Source organism: Saccopteryx leptura, chromosome 1 (genome assembly GCF_036850995.1).
Source record: "Saccopteryx leptura isolate mSacLep1 chromosome 1, mSacLep1_pri_phased_curated, whole genome shotgun sequence".
Classification (NCBI taxonomy): Eukaryota; Metazoa; Chordata; class Mammalia; order Chiroptera; family Emballonuridae; genus Saccopteryx; species Saccopteryx leptura.
This window is the reverse complement of record NC_089503.1, coordinates 385,942,804-385,956,809: the sequence shown is the minus strand read 5'-3', so window position 1 is coordinate 385,956,809 and position 14,006 is coordinate 385,942,804. Positions and strand designations below refer to the sequence as shown.

The following is a 14,006-nucleotide window of genomic DNA, read 5'->3' as shown; positions in this document are numbered from 1 at the left end:
TCTCTGTGGCCAAAGCCTCCGCAGTGCTTGGGGTGGGTGGAAATGTGGAAGGGGCCCTGCCGTCTAATTGCTGGTGACCTATGGTTCCTAGGGTACGCCCCAGCTTATAAATAAATGAACATTCATTAATGCGAAATTAAATTAGAATAAAACATCCCATCCAGTTTTGTTTAGAAGGCAGAAATAAGTGGGTTGGCTGCGTAATTTTGCTGCGGATGCCGGAGCATGCCGCCCCAAGATGACAATAACCACAGCAATTTGCTCTTTGCCCGGGCTACACCCCTCATCTCGAGGCGGATGTGACCACCTCGGTTTGTGCAGAGGTTCACCGGGGTTGAAGACCAGCTGGAAGGGACTCAGCAGGGGGCTCCGTGCAGAGGCCTGCAAACTCTCTGGCCCATTAGACCACCAGCTCGTCGGTAAAAAGAAAACGGACCAGGATTCAGGAGGCCCGAATCCAGTTCTTGCTCAGCCACGGGCTCAGGGTGTAGGGAAAAAAAAAAAAATGATGCCGTCTCTCTGGGACTCAGTTTCCTCCCATTCACGGCCAAACTCCCTCTGAACTCCCACCTCCCACCCCCATTATGGCGTGATCTTTGGAAAGTGGGATATTAAATCAAACAGTCCTTTCTGTGTATTTTCTCATTTTATTTGCCGGCGGGGAATTTGCTTGGGAGAAGGTGTTTTCCCACCACGTCCAGCTGCCAGGCCGGGCAGACTTCAGGCCACCTTCTTCCGGGAGCGGGTTGGACTGTCGTCACCTAGGAGCGTGGTTGGGCTGTCACCTGGGAGCGGAGCGGGCTGTCACTTGGCTGCGGGAGAAAAAGCAGAGGTTTGCGCTGAGGAGTGTCAGCAGGTCCGCCTGGGAGCTTATGAAAGCGCCTCGGAGCCCGCTGCCCGCCGCTGCCACCTGCCCACAGGTCTGCTGACGAGGGCGGAGGCGCCCGGGAGGGGCGGGGCTTCTGGAAGTCCCAGCTCCAGCCTTCTCTGTTGCCGAGGGCAAATCATTTAACCTCCCGGTTCCTCCACCTCGGAGGGACGCTTCCTCCCGGCCCTGCTCTCCTCCTGGGGCTGTGAGAAGTAATTAGTGGCACTGGTCAGCCCAAGACCTCGCTTTGCACAGGCAGACCTTGAAGTGCACAAGGCCAAACAGGGCTCAGGACTTTGATTTGCAAAATGTGATGAAAAACAAACAAACAAAAAAATGCAGGCCTTGCGGCCAGAGTGCTGCCAGCCTCAGTGGTGTTTTGGGAGGGAAGAGTGTGTTTGGAGCAGGGAGGTTGGCGGGTTGTCCTTTGTTGTATAGCTCTCTGCAGGAAAGGTGTTTGGGAGACAGGCCTGAGCCGGCAAGGCGGGGCCTGGAGATGCCCCAGGCTGGGAGCTGGGCTCCTCGGGCACCTGCAGCCACCTGAGCCCGCCCTGCTCCACACTGAGGCTCAGACACCAGGGGAGCAAGCACGTGGGGGAGAAAACAGCTTCACGTTCTAAGGTGCAAAGCAGATAAACAAACCACTGTCCCCACACCCTGTGCGGACTGCTCACTCGCTCCCGGAATACTAACGGTGAGCAGGGGGGAGGGCGGAGGCCAGCCCCCGCTGCAGGGTCACCAGCCCGCCCGCGCTTACTGTTCCGGGTGGACAGCAGCACCTTCCCCAGCACCCCTTCCACGGCTGCCTGGTACTTTTCCAGCTGCCTGGAGTTCATCCTTATTCCAATTTCCACGGGAGCAGTCAGCTGTGAAATGAGGCAGAGTTAACAAGAAGGGAGAGGTGGGGGAGAGTGCCATTAACCCCTGGGTAACCCCTGGGTGCCCTATGGGAGCCATACCACTCTGCTCCCCACCCCCAGTCTGCTGGGATCCCCTGGGTGCCCTGTGGGAGCCATACCACTCTGCTCCCCCCCCAGTCTGCTGGGATCCCCTGGGTGCCCTGTGGGAGCCATACCACTCTGCTCCCCTCCCCAGTCTGCTGGGATCCCCTGGGTGCCCTGTGGGAGCCATACCACTCTGCTCCCCCCCCAGTCTGCTGGGATCCCCTGGGTGCCCTGTGGGAGCCATACCACTCTGCTCCCCTCCCCAGTCTGCTGGGATCCCCTGGGTGCCCTGTGGGAGCCATACCACTCTGCTCCCCCCCCCAGTCTGCTGGGATCCCCTGGGTGCCCTGTGGGAGCCATACCACTCTGCTCCCCCCCCCCAATCTGCTGGGATCCCCTGGGTGCCCTGTGGGAGCCATACCACTCTGCTCCCCCAGTCTGCTGGGATCCCCTGGGTGCCCTGTGGGAGCCATACCACTCTGCTCCCCCTCATACCACTCTGCTCCCCCCCCCCCAATCTGCTGGGATCCCCTGGGGCCCTGTGGGAGCCATACCACTCTGCTCCCCCCCCAATCTGCTGGGATCCCCTGGGGCCCTGTGGGAGCCATACCACTCTGCTCCCCCCCCCCAATCTGCTGGGATCCCCTGGGTGCCCTGTGGGAGCCATACCACTCTGCTCCCCCCCCCAATCTGCTGGGATCCTCTGGGGCCCTCTGGGCTTCTAGGGCCGGCTAGGGATTCCGGCACTGACCCCCACCCAACACAGCCCTCCCCCACTTCCCATTCTAACCAGGGGGCGGGATCCTGGAAGACTCGGAGAACTTCCTGGAGGAGGATCAACAAACCTCTGCTAGGAAAGCTGGGACAGGAGGCAGGAACCCCCCTGGCTTTTCATGTGGGGCGGACATTCACCTTCCCTGTCTCCTGAAGGATATACCACCATGCTCTGGGTGTCACCCTAAGTGCCTTACTGTATTATTATTATTATTATTTTTAGGATATTATTATTAAGCCCCTCAATAACCCGATGATGTAGAGGCTACTAGCGTTCCCATTTTGCAGATGAGGAAACTGAGGACAAAGAGGTTGAATAACTTGTTTGAGGCCACATGGGCACTAAGGAGCAAGGCAGAAAATGGCACACACGGCGGGCCTGTGTCCAGGGTCGGTACTAGTGACCACGAGGCTATGCTTGCCCTAGGACTGTGGGGACACAAGTGAGACCCTAGAGGACCTGTCTGGAGGCTTGGCACCGAGAAAGGTGGTCACTGTCGGCCTCAGAGCTTCCTGGTTCACTGGTCTTGCTGCCAAACCGGCTCCTCCCAGGGCTCCGTGGGCCGAGAAATGGGCTCCGGTTGTCTAAAGGGCAACCTAGGTGCGCTCCTGCAGGGCTACGGATCCCGGCCAGCCTCCGCCAGTCCCTGGCTGCGGTCACGCCTCTCTGTAGGCCGAGGCCTCGGTTTCCTCACTGTAAGACGGGGAGGCTGCACTGGGTGACCCATAAGGGCCCTCCTGGCCTGCATCTCATGGTTCCCTATAGGGAGAGGGACAGGGGACAAGAGGTACCTCGCCCCCAAAGCCTCCGAGACGTTGCACGTACCATGCAAACCTCAACTGGGGCCGTGAGCTCTGCCTCCAGCGCATGTAAGAGGGCAAGCCCTTCACCAGCTGAGCATGCACCCCAGCTGCCTCCCCAAGAGCCTAAGGAGCCCCCCACCCCGCAGTGCGGCGACAGCACCAGGATCGCCCTCTGGGCCACACGTGTGACCGACCTCCCTGTTTGTGGACAGCAGGCTGTGGCAACCCAAGGGGGTGGGAAGATCACTGCCCAGTGTCCAGTGGGAGGCGGGTGGCATGGAGCCCCCCCTGACCGCTGCGTGACCTTGGCAAGGCCCTCACTCTCTCTAGACATCGGTCTCCTCCCCCTCCAGGTGCCTTTCCAGGGAGGTGCCGCACGCTCAGTCCTGGGGCCTCTCCTTCTCCAGCGCCCCCCCCCACTCGAGGATCTCACCCTGTCCTGGCTTGAAATTCCCTCTAATCGCCAGCACGTCCCACAGCATGCCTCCAGCCCCAACCTCTCCGAAGCCCAGACTTCCCGCCTGCGCAACGTGTCCGCCTGGATGCCCGACAGGCATCTCACAGCTCACAGGTCCAGCCTGACCCCCTGCTCTTCCTCTTACCCTGCAGCCCACCACAGCCTTCCCTGTCTCAGGGGTAGAGTGGCACCTGTGCAACGTCTCCGCCTGGATGCCCGACAGGCATCTCACAGTTCACAGGTCCAGCCTGACCCCCTGCTCTTCCTCTTGTTACCCTGCAGCCAACCACAGGCTTCACTGTCTCAGGGGGTAGAGTGGCAACTCCATCCTTCCTGGTGTTCTGGCCAAAAGCCTTGAAGTCAGTTTTCCCCTTTCCCTTTCCCCACATCTTATACCCGTTCTCTCAGCAAATCCCGTGGGCTTCTATCTCCGAAATATCTCCAGAATCTGTCTGCGTGCTCGTCCTCCACGGCGGCCGCCTGGGCTGAGCGCTCTCTGCTCTCTGCGCTCCTGCCACAGCCTCCTCAGCGGTCTCCCTAACTCTGCCTTCGCCCTTTCAGCCCATTTTCAACCCAGAGGCTGGGGAGACTCTTTTAAAATGTAAACCAGATCCTGTCCCTCTTCTGCTCAAAGCCCCCGCCAGGGCTCCCAATCAGCAGAGTGAAAGCCAAGTTCAAACAATGGCCTAGGAAGTCCATTCACATTCCAGTCTCACCTCCCACCACTCTCTCTCTCCTGACTCCCTCTGCTCTAGCCATGCTGGCCTCCGCAGCCTTCCCTGAATGCCCCGGGGCCTTCTCCTGCCTCAGGGCCTTTGCACTGCTGTCCTTCTGCCTGGAATGCTCTTTCCCCAAACATCCTTTTGCTTCACTCCCTCATTTCACTTCAGGTCTTTGCACTAATGCCATCTACTCGGGAAGCCTGCTCTGAGCACCCTATTTAAAATCACAACCAGCCCCATCTGCATTCCCTGCTTTTTTCTCCTCGGCAGCATTGATCACTACCTGCCATTATCCTGCTTGCCGGTGCTGCCCGCCCTTCTGGGGTCTGTTTCTGGTCCCCCGTGGGAGTGGGAGTGCGAGGAGGGCAGCGGGTTTGTGGTTTTGTTCAGCACTCTGTCCCTAGGGCCTCAGATCAGGCCACACACACAGTAGGGCTCAGGAGTCATCTTCCAAATACACACGGGTGTGAAATTACAGAGCTGTACCGGGTGCACGAGGCCCTCTCCGCCCTGACGATCTGTGCACCCTCATGCGTTGCTGAAGGTCCTGGCCCTGGGTCTTTACGCTGTAGCGGTCTCCTGGGCTCCTATCTGGGGGGGGGGGGGGGGCACATCCTGTCATCTCTGTCCCCGACTGAGGACTGTAGCTACCTCCCGACTAGTCTCCTGCCTGCTCCCGTACTGCCCAGATCTCTCTATGTCAGCTGTGGTGAATTCCCTGCTTGGAGTCTCCAGTGGCCTCTAGTCTACCAGCTCTGCTGACCTATCGCCTGACACAGGCACCCTGGCCTTGAGGACCTCCCACCCCCCATGGGCTTCCTGGGCAGGACTGTTGCATTCACTGTCCCTTCTTCTGGGATGTTCATGCTCCAGTTCTTTGCATGAGGTGGTGTGTGTGTGTGTGTGTTTGGGGGGGGGGGGGTGCTGCTCCTTCTCATCATTCTGGTTGCAAATCAAATGTCACCTCCTCCAAGAGGCCTTCCCTGATCCCTTCCCATCAAGGTAGTGCCCCCAAATCCTACCCCCACCACTCTCTGTCACACCTCCTTCTTTGGTGCCTAAAACGCTTTATGGTCTTCTCTTTAGTGTCCGTCTCTCCTCCCTGGGAGGGAGCTCGGTGCCTGGTGTCTGGCTCACTGCCATCCCCTATTCTGCGGCTGGCAAGGGGGAGCCCACACCGGGCTTCTCCTTGGTGTCCGTCTGTCCTCCCCAGGAGGGAGCTCGGTGCCCGGTGTCTGGCTCACTGCCGTCCCCCATTCTGCGGCTGGCAAGGGGGAGCCCACACCGGGCTTCTCGGTGCCCAGGTGTCTGGCTCACTGCCGTCCCCCATTCTGCGGCTGGCAAGGGGGAGCCCACACCGGGCTTCTCCTTGGTGTCCGTCTCTCCTCCCTGGGAGGGAGCTCGGTGCCCGGATGTCTGGCTCACTGCCGTCCCCCATTCTGCGGCTGGCAAGGGGGAGCCCACACCGGGCTTCTCCTTGGTGTCCGTCTGTCCTCCCCAGGAGGGAGCTCGGTGCCCGGTGTCTGGCTCACTGCCGTCCCCCATTCTGCGGCTGGCAAGGGGGAGCCCACACCGGGCTTCTCCGCCTTGGCTGCCTGTGTGCTCACCTTGACAACTTGGTCTTCCTCCTCCTCTCCGGGCTCCGAGAGGTTCAGAGGACCCATCTCTTCGGACCTCTGCTGTTCGCTGAGGGATTTCTTTTGCCCTCTGTTCCGCTCCTTCTCCTAGGGGCAGAGCAGAAACTGCAGGAAGCTGCCTTCCCTTGACTGGGGAAATGGCTCTTGCCTGCTTCTGCCCAGGGAGTCAAGTGGCCCAAGCTTCCCTCAGGACACAAAACCCCCGTATCCCCACCGGTGCCTTCTGACGGAGGGGGTGCAGACACCCGGTGGGCTGAGCGTGCTCCTCCGGTGGCCCACCAACGGGTCAAGTTGAAGAGGAGTCCGTTTCTTTGCAGTTCAGACATGGCACCCAGATTGTTACCGTTCATGAAGTTAAAATGCAGAAAATAACGGCTGCCCTGCCCTCCTAGGAAGTGTGAAAACGTGTTTTTCTTAGCAGAGAGCCTATAAAATCGGTGGCAAGACGGCCTGGAGCCTGCAAGGGCACCGTGGGGTGGCCCAGAAACCGGAGTCCCTGGAAGGTGATTTATAAGAGGTGAGACAGGGAGTTGAATTATGGAGGAAGAAGTTTGCCGCTTCTTCATGACAATCCCGGAGTCTGGCAATTACAGGGAGCAACACCACAGATCAGATTAATGCAAAGTGGCCTTTGGTTGCCATTTTGCTAGTTTATGTTCTACTGAGTTTGCCTTTCTTTCTGTCCGGCCGCCCCGAATCTCGCCTGGCGTCCTGCTAGCCGGGCCTCGGAGCGCCTAGATCAGATGCACCCCCCGCCCCCTGTCTTTGGTTTCTCTAATGACACTCCTGGGATTCAGCCTGGGCCTGCCCGGAGACCTAGCAGGGTGCTACCACAGTTGGCGGTCTTTCCCGGAGAGGGAGCCCGTCCGTGGTGGAGGAAGGCGCGTCTAGGGACCCCCATCAGTTTCCACGTCTGTCCCCGAGGAAGGGGACCCGGGCCCTGCCTTGCCTCTCTGCAGGCGACGCTGTCCAGTGGCCATGCGGGCGCCTGCCCCCGACAGGAGTGGGGGGAGACCCAGGAGCCGGACCACAGGGCCATGTGACCTCCCAGAGAACCGACTCAGGTGCTTGTCCCTGTTGGAGCCTCGGTCCCACCCCGGACTGGTGGGACGTGACAGTTCCCTTTCCTCCTCTCCTCGAGTGAAAGAGAACCAGCATGGGCCCAGACGCTCAGAACCCCTGTGCCGGCAGCGAAAGCCACAGGGAGGCAGGTCCCACCGTCCTGTAGTCCTGAGGCCCAGGGCCTGGCTCATTACACCTGCCTGGTTCCCTCCTGGCCTCTAAAGAGCAGCAGGCCCATGCCTGACCAGGCGGTGGCGCATTGGGTAGAGCGTCGGACTAGGATGCGGAGGAATCAGGTTCGAGACCCCGAGGTCGGCAGCTTGAGCGCGGGCTCATCTGGTTTGAGCAAAGTTCACCAGCTTGGACCCAAGGTCGCTGGCTCGAACAAGGGGTTACTCGGTCTGCTGTAGCCCCCTGGTCAAGGCACATATGAGAAAGCAATCAATGAACAACTAAGGTGTCGCAACGAAAAACTAATGATTGATGCTTCTCATCTCTCTCCGTTCCTGTCTGTCTGTCCCTATCCATCCCTCTCTCTGACTCTGTCTCTAGGAAAAAAAAAAAGAAAAGAAAAAAGAAAAGAGCAGGCGGCCTTGGCCCCTGCTACCTGAAAAGCCAGCTCTCCGCACCCCGGCCCCAGCCACCCTCCCGCTCTCCCTGGCCCCAGCTCGGTTTCGGCCCCTCCCTGGAGGTCCACGGTGAGTCCTCCCTCCTCTGAACCCAGCACTTACCAGCAGCATCGCTTATTGGGCAATTAATCATCCCCTGCCTTGTGACATGGCCCTTTTGTTTTCTATCGTTAGTGACTGTTTCATGGTTTGCGTCCTGGCTCCCGAGCCTGCCCCCGGGAGACGGGAGGGGCTTAGATCGCCTTGTCTGTCTGGCCTCTCACCCAGATGCTCAGCAAATATTTACTGACTTGTTAATTGGAAATTTCCTCGGAAGGACGAGCAGGGGTGGGCAAGGATGTCACCCCACTGACACCTGTGAGTGGCACTCGTGGAGGAGGCCGGGGAGGCATCTGGGGTCCGCGTCCTTCACGCTACCCTCGGTGTCACTGGCGCAGTTGATGGAACGTGGGCTGACTGGAGAGCCACTTGTGCCTTAGAAAAGCTAACGCCGCTCCAGCGCTGAGCAGGGCTGTGCGTGGCCCGGGCCACGCTGGGGACCCGGGGAGTGGCCGTCTCTTACCTGCATCTTCTGGAGCTCGCTGTAGGTGAAGATGGGAACGAAGGCTTCCGTCTGGGAGGCCAGCAGCGCGGCGACGTGAACCACCAGCAGGGCAGCCACGGCCTTGCGGGACACCATGCTGGAGCTGGGCAGCAAGGAGCTCCCGTCACCAAGGGCAGCGGGTGGCAGCGGGCTGTGGCACGGGCGGCGGGAGCCCTCAGCGCGGGCCCACGCCCCACCTGTGAGGTCCTGAGCACGCTGCTCAGCCTCTCTGGACATGGGCCTGTGTGGGGCTTCACTGGGCGAGCCCAGAGCCCCCTCTCTGCCCCAGAGCCGTGAGAGCTGACCGAGCACCGGGCGAGGCCGCCTGGGCCCTGCCACACACTGGGGGAGAATCATTCCACCTGTGGGCCCTTTTCTTTGTTATAGGTGAGCTCTGCTGGGGTCCGCCAGGCTCCAGAAGGAGGAGGGACGTCAGGTCTCAGACAAAAAAAACCCTTCCTGGATTATTAACAGAACTGTGCCCAAGACCCAGGGCACCCATCCTGCTCTCTGAACCAATATTAGGACGTTGAAAGGGATGGACCCAGGCTGGCCCGGATGACTCCAACTCTATTTGGGAACATCAAGCCAGGACCCCAGGTCTAGAGGGAAAACGACCGAGACCCTCCACCACGTGGAGGCAGAGCCAGATGGAGAAGCATCCAGAGCTGGGAGTGGGTCCGCCCCCCCCCCCGGCCCCGCCCCGGGCCAGCACTGGCTCTGGGACAGCCCCTCCCCAGCTCCTGTCAATCTAGCTGCCTGTTTGCTGCTGTGCAGAAACAACGGGGGAGGGGGGGGGGGAGCACCTCCTCCCTGCAAGCCCGGGCCCCACACCTCAGCATGCCACCAGTGCCAGGACTGTGTGGGGGGCCCTCCTGCATCCCCGGAAGTGGGCGTGTCTGGAATGTGGGCAGGAAGGTGGGCTGCAGGGACCTGGCAGGGAGCAGGAAGTGGGCACGTCTGGAGTTTGGGCAGGAAGGTGGGCTGCAGGGACCTGGCAGGGAGCAGGAAGTGGGCACGTCTGGAGTTTGGGCAGGAAGGTGGGCTGCAGGGACCTGGCAGGGAGCAGGAAGTGGGTGTGTCTGGAGTTTGGGCAGGAAGGTGGGCTGCAGGGACCTGGCAGGGAGCAGGAAGTGGGCGTGTCTGGAGTTTGGGCAGGAAGGTGGGCTGCAGGGACCTGGCAGGGAGCAGGAAGTGGGCGTGTCTGGAGTTTGGGCAGGAAGGTGGGCTGCAGGGACCTGGCAGGGAGCAGGTAGGCGTGGAAAACGCAGGAGAGCAGAGACTTGAGAAAGGGGGTGAGCTGGCTGGGCTTTGGGAGGGTCAGGAGGGTCCCACGGGGATAAGGGTGTGGTCTGCTGGGTGCCAGCCTCGGTTGATTCCTTACACTGGTGCACGGAGTCCCAGTCCCAGCCCCTCCCACGCGACCCTCATGCCCACCTGGGAGCAGGTGTGATCTGGAGAGGGGAGGAGACCTGTCGAGGTCGAGGGACTCATTCAAAGGCAGTGGGGGCTGGAAGCCTGGCCTTCTGAGGACCGGGGTACCCCCCAATGTGACTTCTGACCACAGAAGTCAGAGAAGGGCATCACAGGGGTCGGGCTTGCTGGATGTAGTCTGGGCACCAACGCTCCTATGCCAGGTGGACTGCTGAGCCCAGGGACCAGGCCCCCAGGGCAGGGAGAGGGGGCCAGGGGCTGCCTCTGCTGCAGCAGACAGGGGCTGATTACAGGGTTCCACAGAACGAGCTTCCGGGGCCACCTCAGGTCCCCCGCACGATCCTGTTGTGTAGGAGTGTCCTGCCCGAGCTGGCCTCCGGGCTTCCCTGCAGCTCCAGCCCTGTCTCTGGTTCTTGGAGAGAATCTTCCACGGCAGGGGTCCTGCCTCTCTGCCAGGACCTGTCTCCTCAGTCATCTGAAGCCACCTCCACTCAGGAGGACAACCCTCTGCCTTCCTGGTGTCCTGTTGCTCCAGTGTCCTGCTTTCCCTCCTGTCCTGATAAACCTCCAGGAGCAATAACACGTGCACTCAGACAGCCAAACCCCTCGCCAGCTGCATACAGATGCCAGGAGCCGGGGAGGGGGGGCAGGGGGGAGGACGGCACCCCCCAAAGGCTGCCCTCCTGGAGGATCCTGAAGGAGCCGAGGATGGGAGGGGTGGGGAGCTCTGAGCCTCCCCTCTGTCCCTGTCCTTTCCCTACGCAGCCTCTGGGCCCCGGCCCCTCCCAGAGGAGACGGATGTGTCGCGTTCGTGGTTGTCCCATTCCCTTCACGGAGATGCCGGAGATCCCTTTTCATTCTGGTGTTGGCATTTAATTCACTCCATAAGAATCAATAAAAACCTGACATAAAAAAAGGCAAAATCCAATTGCTGCTCATTTTCTCGCTCCAACTGGCAGTTGGCCCGTCAGCCACACTCATTTGTGTTCTGGGAGCGCAGAGCGGAAGAGGGAGAGAGCTTCTCACTGTCCGGGGCGGGGCGTGCTGCCTTCCTGGCCCGTGGGCCCGTTGTCGCCGGGCTGGGCGGGCCTTCAGGAGCTCGCTCTGGGCTCTGGACGAGGGGCTCTGGGCTCTGGGCTCTGGACGAGGGGCTCTGGGCTCTGGGCTCTGGGCTCTGGACGAGGGGCTCTGGGCTCTGGACGAGGGGCTCTGGGCTCTGGGCTCTGGACGAGGGGCGCCAGTCCCCTCCCTCCCCCTCCACAGTAACCCCTGAGGAATAGCCTTTCTCCTTAACGTTTTGGGCAAAGCCTTCGTGCTGCGTAGGGTCCTGTGACCCCGCTGAACTCTGGCTTGCATTTCTGGGGCCACCAGCCTCAACAGCCTCTGTTGGCAGGAATTGTGCCCACCTGCTCTGCTCCGGCCTCCGCGCCTCAGGGCAGCCCGGCTTCTCTTATTATGTGCGCCTTCCACCTGCTACTTAAAGTTATCTTGGGCACTCAATCTGAAAGCCAGCTCAGTGTTTGAAGGTGGCAGAGGGCCACCCCCCAACCTCCCTCCCTCCCCGGCTCCTGGCATCTGTATGCGGCTGGCGAGGGGTTTGGCTGTCTGAGTGCACCTGTCATTGCTCCTGGAGGTTTATCAGGACGGGAGGGAAAGCAGGACAATGGAGCAACAGGACACCGAGAAGGCAGAGGGTTGTCCTCCTGAGTGGAGCTGGCCAGCTCACCACTGCGCTGCCCTGGGGCTCGCGCTCAGCGCCTCCCCTCACCTCCACACCCTTTCTTCCGTGGCTACTCACAGCGTGAACGTGGTCTGCGCGGGCCTGGCAGAGTCTCCCTGCGCGTCCTCTGCTGTCTGGCCCGTGGGACTGGCCCTTATATACCTCCAGTCTCCCCTTTGGAGCCCATTAACCTTTGGCCTCACCTTAGGGGGCTCTGGGCGGGGAGCCTGGATTCTTGGAGCTCGTGGAAACCGCAGCAGGGCCTGCAGAGCTGTGGCCCGTGGGGCATTCCGGGAAGGCCAGCTCGCCCCCCCCCCGCGCCCCCTGACGGCACCCTCCCATCTACTGAGAACTCCCTTCCTTTGTGTTACTTCAATATAGGATGGTGTTGGGCATCTCCCGGGCAACTCTGGTATCAGACTCTCCGTTGTCCTGTCCGGGTGCTGGGTTAAGAAGATAACTTGTCTTCCGTTTTTCCCCCCGAAGCCCCTGATGAAAGAAAGGGCTTCATCGATTAATGAGAAGAAAATGACCCTCCGGAGGCAGGGCCGTGGGGCACCAGAGGCTCCGTGGGAGCCCAGGAGACGCATAGGGCCTGCGGGACAGGAGGTTTATGTGTCTGCCGCTCACGTCGGGGAGACAGGACACCCATCCAGGAAATGGTCTGTGTTAATTGTAATTCTAATGGTGAATTTAAAGGTTCAGAAAGGGCAGAGGTGAAGGCCTTCTGCTGTGGGGCAGGCTTGCGGCCACTGCCGCTGCGGTCGGTGCTGTCCCCAGTCGGGCCTCGGGCCCACTCAGGGAGTGCGACCCCACAGGGGCTGCTCTTATTTCTCCCCATTTTCTCCCCATTTTACAGAGAAGGAAACCAAGGCACAGTTAAGTCGTTCCTTTAGGAACACCTCAAGGTCTCGTCATACGAGTGCCGAGGCTGGCTGTGGGCAGGAGTGGCGGAGGGACGGAGTGGGTCACACAGGGGCAGAGGAGGCACGGGTGGGGGTATCACAGGAGGTCCCCGTGTGGGTTGGGGGCGGTCAGGCTGGAGCCTGTGGGAGGCTCTGAGAAACCAAGCAGAAGGATTTAAGTTTGATGGGGGGGGGGGGGGAAGCTGAGGCTGCATCGTAGGTGCCGTGCGGAGAGATCACACTGTGGCCGGTGTAGAAGATCACACCGCGGCCGGTGCAGAAGATCACACCGCGGCCCGTGCAGAAGATCACTCCGCGGCCCGTGCAGAAGATCACACCGCGGCCGGTGCAGAAGATCACACCGCGGCCCGTGCAGAAGATCACACCGCGGCCCGTGCAGAAGATCACTCCGCGGCCCGTGCAGAAGATCACACCGCGGCCGGTGCAGAAGATCACACCGCGGCCCGTGCAGAAGATCACACCGCGGCCCGTGCAGAAGATCACACCGCGGCCCGTGCAGAAGATCACTCCGCGGCCCGTGCAGAAGATCACTCCGCGGCCCGTGCAGAAGATCACTCCGCGGCCCCTGGGGACGCGGGAGCAGGGAAGGCGGGGCTGGGAAACCACGGGAAGCCCCTGGACAGACCGCGGAGAAGTCCCGAGGTTCTGAGCGGGCAGCGGCTGCGCTGTGTCCCCAGGTAGACCTTTAGCCATTAGTGACTTCCAGCGGGCTGCCCAAGCTTCTGAATGGGGCCCGCTCCTTGTGCAGGAGCGCCCCACCCCCCTGTTAGCCCTCCGTCTGCTCTGGCTTCCCCCTCTGAAAGGAACAAAGGTTTGTAGTGCTTCAAACCCGACCCAGATAGCCTCTAAATTCCTGGCTCATCAAGGCCGCCGGCCCACGGGGCCCCGTTCCACTCCTGATGCGAGGTTCAAACTCTTCTAGCACGCTGGGTCGGATTCATCTCAGAGCAATTGGAGCTGAAAATGCCGGGGCTTGGACCTGAGTTGCCATCTTTTAACCTTGGCCTGATTGGAGTGTGAAAATACCATCTGTTTGAAGAGGGGCTTTTAAGACGAGGCCGTAGACGTTGGTGGGGTCAGAGCAGCATGAGGCCAGTGAAGGGGCCCTGCTCCCCAGGACTGGGGAGGTTCGGTCTGCCCCGGTGGGCTCCTCTGTCGGAACACATGGGCCAAATCCAGCCCACCACTCATCTTTCTATAGCTTGACAGTTAAAAGTAGTTTTTACATTCTTAAATAATTAAAAATAACCTCAAAGGAATAATAATGCTTAGTGACGTGAATTTAGATGAAATTCAAATTTCTGTGTCCATAAATAAGGTTTTATTAGATCATTCTCATTCATTCGTGCATTGCCTGTGGCTGCTTTTTGGGCTACAACAACAGACATGAAGAGTTGACAGAGACATGAAGGCCCACAAAGCTGAAATTATTTATCAGGACCTGAC

At 60.2% G+C, this 14,006-nt stretch overlaps 1 protein-coding gene across 1 annotated transcript; it reads right to left on the bottom strand.

Moving 5' to 3' along the window:
* Positions 1–635: 635 nt before the first annotated feature.
* On the bottom strand, positions 636–11,765 carry MLN (motilin). Its single transcript, XM_066361447.1, has 5 exons — positions 11,713–11,765; positions 8,460–8,583; positions 6,177–6,293; positions 1,626–1,734; positions 636–812 (listed from the first exon to the last, which is right to left on the bottom strand). The coding sequence occupies exons 2-5, from the start codon at positions 8,574–8,576 to the stop codon at positions 805–807; spliced, it is 351 nt and encodes a 116-aa protein (XP_066217544.1). The 5' UTR covers positions 8,577–8,583; positions 11,713–11,765; the 3' UTR covers positions 636–804.
* Positions 11,766–14,006: the final 2,241 nt, after the last annotated feature.